General features: G+C 43.1%; 1 protein-coding gene across 1 annotated transcript; it reads right to left on the bottom strand.

Moving 5' to 3' along the window:
* Positions 1-1,493: 1,493 nt before the first annotated feature.
* On the bottom strand, positions 1,494-3,297 carry slp2 (sloppy paired 2). The gene has a single exon (XM_030388025.2). The coding sequence runs from the start codon at positions 3,003-3,005 to the stop codon at positions 1,551-1,553; it is 1,455 nt and encodes a 484-aa protein (XP_030243885.1). The 5' UTR covers positions 3,006-3,297; the 3' UTR covers positions 1,494-1,550.
* Between the last annotated feature and the right edge of the window lie 2,106 nt (positions 3,298-5,403).

The following is a 5,403-nucleotide window of genomic DNA, read 5'->3' as shown; positions in this document are numbered from 1 at the left end:
CACACACACACACATAACCGACAACATATTGGACGTGCAACCACAGCAATAACAACAACAACAACAACAACAGCGAGAACAACATAATGACTAGCAAAACTAGGTAAAAACAATTTCATCAGCTGCCGAGTTCCGCACGCTCCACTCGCCGCTCTCCTCTCCTTTCACCGCCCCTGCCCTCCCCTCATCACTCCTCTCCTCTCTGCGTCTCGCCCCTCATTTTGTTGGCGTGTGTGGGACATGCGCTAAAATTTTATTTGATTTGACACTTAGCAGTGCCTGTTAGCAACGCGATTCGTCTGTCTGTATGTGTGTGCGTGTGTTTGTGTGCGTGTGTGCGACTTATTAAGGACTTCCTGTTGGCCATCAGCATCTTTTGTCGCGACAACAGATTAATTTAACGCACTGCAGTTCAATTTAGATCGCCATTTGGTACAGTCGAATTGAATTGAAAGACATTTTCCAATTTCAATTTGATTTTGCAGTTTCTTTGCATTTCTTTTATTTCAATAGAATTTCAAATTTTATTTTATGTCTGCCTTCTAAAGTACACAATAATAATAATAATAATAATCGTTTTAATAATAATTGTAATCATAATATAAATTAATTAGTGCTTAATTTCAAATGCCTGCTGCGCTTAAGTATCGTTATCGTTATCGTTATCGCTATCGAAACAAATAGAACTTGCTGTTCTTTTTATATCGTTAAAATACCCTTGCGAGAAATTGGAAAAAGTTTAGCATTTACAAAGTATTATTTAAAGTGAAGTTGGGTGAATTTCGAATAAAATTTTAATATTAAGATTTGCTCCTCATGATACAGAATTTCAGCAAACTATTATTATAAGCTTTTAGACAATATTAACTTTAGAAAAGTTTTTGAATATTTTTAAGCAATATTACAACTATCCAGGCTCTATAGATTGCAGAAGGATTTAAATTAGTTCAAACTGAAATAGATAAGAGAATCATTATTTGGTAATATTTTACTTTGTGTCTCATGGATAAAACCGAAAAAAAGGATTATGGACATAATTAAATCATTTTACAGATTTAATTTTAAAATTTTTTTATATTTTTCGCCCTGTATATTTTATAAAGCAAATTTATTATATTTTTTTAGACCACTTTTTAATACCAAGCAATATTCTTTGTAATAGTTTATCATTAAGACAAGTAAAAGAAAATACCTGGATTTTTAAGTTTCAAAAAATAATTTTTGGATTTTATTTAGTGTAAAGCTCAAACATATTTAAGAAATTTCCATGATTTGCTCTGTACGGAAAACTCATAAAATACTTCTCAGATACATAAATATATTTTCATTTAATTTGATTCCCTTTATATCTATATATATGCTATATCCTTACTCTGCAAGGGTATTTAAGCTTCGACTAGCCGAAGTTATGCAATTTTCTTACACTTTCCTTCTCTCTTTCTCTCTCTCTATTTACAAGCGTCTAGCGCCTCAGTCGCGGCTAATTTTTGTTAATTTTCTGTTTATGTACAACGAATACTTATACACTACATGCCGGCCCAGCAGCTGCTTCAGCTGTTGCGTGTGACAACTGTGACGGGCTTGAGCAGCGGCTGCGGCTGCGGCAGCGGCTGCGGAGCTGGACCAGGAGAACGGGAGTTGGCATCGCCGTTGGCCTGTTGCTGAAGAAGCTGGTGCTGCTGCTGCTGCTGCAGCAGGCTGGGCGATGACGGTGGCTGGCCGAGATGTGTCATGTGTGGCTGTGGCGCCGGCGCAGTGGGCATCGCTGCGCTGAGCTGCCTTTGATGTGCCGCCAGAGCGGCGGCGGCGGCATGCTGATGCAGCAGCTGCTGGTATTGCAGTCGCTGGTACAGCTCCTGGCTGCTGGCGGGGCTAACGAAGGGCGGCGGGGGCGGTTGCGGTGGCGCCGCTCCACCCGGATGGCCAACCAAACTGGGCGGCAGCAAACCCGCCGCCGCGGCTGGGCTCTTTGGCGCGAAGGGATTGTAGCGCTGATACATGCTGGCCAGCAGGCTGGGCGCTGCCTGTGGATAGGTGAGGAACTGTCCGAACTGTGGATACGCCGCCAAGCCGGGAAACATCGGCCCGATCAGCGAGCGCTTGAAGGCGGCCAGGCGTGAGCGACTGGCGGCGGTGGTGCGACGTCTCAGCTTGCCGGTGGAGCCACCAATGAATACATCCTCCGCCGAGGGATCGAGCATCCAGTAGTTGCCCTTGCCGGGATCATCGTAATGCCGCGGCACCTTCACAAAGCATTTGTTCAGGCTGAGATTGTGCCGGATGGAGTTCTGCCAGCCCTGTTTGTTGTCCCGATAATACGGATGATTGGTCATGATGTACTCGTAGATGCCATTCAATGTCAGACGCTTCTCCTGACTCTGCCGGATGGCCATCATGATGAGCGCATTGTAGCTGTACGGCGGCTTCTCGTTGCCCTTCTTGTCCTTGATGGGTTTGCCATCTGTTGATTTGGTCTCTGAATCGCCATCGTTATCACATTCCACGTCCTCCTCCCCTTCTGCATCTCCGTCGCCCTCAGCATCCACATCCTCATCATCGGGTTCGTCCACATCAACGCGGGGTGCGGGCGACATGGAGGTCACATCCAGATCCGATTCCACATCGCTCTCTGGCTCTGAGCCCAGTGGGGAGCTATTGTTGTTATTGTTGTTGTTGTTGTTATTATTATTATTGTTGAACTTTTGTTCCGCCTGATGTCGCTGCTGGTCCTCCTCCTCGTCCCGCTGCTCATCCTGCTCCACCGTCTCCGGCAATATGGAATTGATGGAGAAACTGGACTTGAGATGCGGCGTGCGAGCCATTTTCATGAGCAGCGTAGCCGGCGTGAGATTCAAATTCAGATTCAATGCGCCGACGGTATTAAGATGCGGATGCGAATGCGAAAGCGGATGCGTATTTGGCTGTGGATGATGTGTGTGCTGCGCGTGATTATGTGGATGATGGTGATGATGATGTGCGTTGAGCTCGTCAACGATTTTCACCATTTTGCACTACAGATTCTTGTATAATTTATTGTTGTTTGTCTAAATTTGTTTTCTATTTGTTGCTAGCCCTGCATTTTATTAAGTTAAAGACTTATGCTTTTATTATATTTATATCACAACAGCAATAAATATTTGAATGCCTCCCACACGCGTATTCATTTACGATTGGATTACATTTGCCATTCGCCGTGGGCTGTTTACCGTTTGCCGTTTACCGTTCAGCACGTTCTGTTCGTTCACACGTCTGCTGCGCTGTGGCGTTTTGTGTAGACTAACAAGAATTCCCAAATCTCAATCCAGTTGCTGCGCCTGGCGGCTATTGCTGTTATTCCCACTGGCACAACAGCCAATGGCAGCTGTGGACTGTGTTCGTGTCGTGCATGCTCCCTTTCTCACTCACACGATCGTTCTCCCATTGTGCAGCAGTAGCGCGCTCGCTTGCGCTTGCTCTGCGCTTGACGTGCTCGTGTGCGCGCGCCTGTGTCCATGTGTGTGTGTGTGTGTGTAGAGATTTGTACCATTCGCTGCTAATTGCTGTGCTGACATGACACGAACACCGCCGACTGGCCTTTGTTTTTGGTTTTTATCGTTTAGCTTGGGGTGGGGAGCGCAATGCCCGGGTTGTGGGTTGCATTTTGATACGCCAGGTCTCTCGTTTGCTGTGCTCTTTTTGCAGCAGCTGTCGCTTTTGTTACAGTTACGCCAACTGTTGTTGCTGCCGTTGTTATTGCAATGAAGGTCCCTTTTAATGTATTTTTCGTTTTCACACACACACACACACACACACACACACGCACTACCACGGTTCCTATATTATTTGAGCTGCTGCCCCCTTTAATTTGCAAGAATTCTTTAAAAAAAAATTGCAAAATTATGTATAACATGTTTATAAAACAGTAGAAGCAAATGAAATTGTCTAACAAATTTAAAATGGTTGAAAACTGTATACAAATTACAAGTGAAATTAAATTTTTTATTATATATGAAAATAACAAAATCACAATAATTGAGGTCTCAATGAAACATCAATTATTTTTTTTAATCGGTTAAATCGAACTCTATAAAATAATAACGACGAATCGCAATTTGCTGCAATCATATAATTCATAGAATCTTCAAGAAGGCAGCAGCTGCTGCTATTCGCATGGGGCATGCCACAAAGAACAAATAATTTACTACTTCTAAGTGAAGAACGCAATCATTTTGTAATCATAATAATTGTTTTCGCTCATTGGGGGCGTGTACACAGCTGTGCTCTATGTGTGTGTGTGTGTGTGTGGCACACAAAAGGAGGACAGCGCGCTCTGATTGGAGCCAAGACACAGGCAGTTACCAAGGTATAACATGTTTTACCTGCGCAAAAATCAACTACATAAATAAAACCCATAGAAAAAATGCAGCAGGAGCAACAGCAACTACAGAAACAACAACAACAACAATTGCATAAATAAAAGCATCAGACGCCATGTTGGCCAATTGTTGTACTGTGTGGATTGCAGCTCTGACGCTGACTCTGGCTCTTGCTTTTGCTTTTGCTCTTGCTGTTGTTGTTTTGGCGCATCCCACAACGGAATGTGGTCTTATATATATATAGATATACGTACGTGTGTGAACCCATGGACATGTGTGTGTGCACGGCTAAAAATTATTGGACGTTCAACTTTCGTGTAGAGTGGAGACATGCGCGCAAAACTTTTTACTCACTCTCTTACCATGCATGCGCTCACACATACCACACATACACGTAGGCCCTCTCCCTCTCTCTCACGCCATGTACATACATATGTACATTTGTTAGCTTAATGGGGGCTCGCAGGTCAAAACAAAATGGCGCTCGCAACGGCATTTTAATTACTGGCTTCAATATATGTACATATTTCAATGGATCTTCAGCAGCGTACGCGTTTTTCAATTGGGTGTGTATATATTAGTGTTTTATTGTTGTTTATTGTTTTGGTTACTTGCATAACAGTTTTGTTATGCACATGATTCACGTACCGAATGAGAGTATATTGGTTTCCAATGCCTTTTTAGTTTTTTTGTTAATTTACTCACTTGAGGAAGCTATGAATTTGTAATTTTGAGTACAGTACAGTTCCATTTATATGTACATTATATAGATATATTTTTTAAGATCCTCATTTACAAATATCATAGACCTACCCACCGCTAGACCGGAAACCCTGAGCCTAAGCCTAAGTTCCTTACTTCCGCATCGCTTCCTAAAAACCTTCATTGATAAAAACAGTGGCAATGTCAATAAAAGAGTTGTTTAAAAAGCGGCTACCGTCGAGAGCCGCAAATCAAACATGAATAAATCAATATACCCACATGAGCTGAGGCCATAGAGCATTCGAGAACCAGTTATCGGGCAGCGGGTATTTACGGGGGCGAGAGT

Source organism: Drosophila navojoa, chromosome 3, assembly GCF_054131105.1.
Source record: "Drosophila navojoa isolate 15081-1374.11 chromosome 3, UAZ_NAV_1.0, whole genome shotgun sequence".
NCBI classification, from domain to species: Eukaryota; Metazoa; Arthropoda; class Insecta; order Diptera; family Drosophilidae; genus Drosophila; species Drosophila navojoa.
The sequence above is the reverse complement of the archived record's forward strand: the minus strand, read 5'-3'. Positions and strand labels throughout refer to the sequence as shown.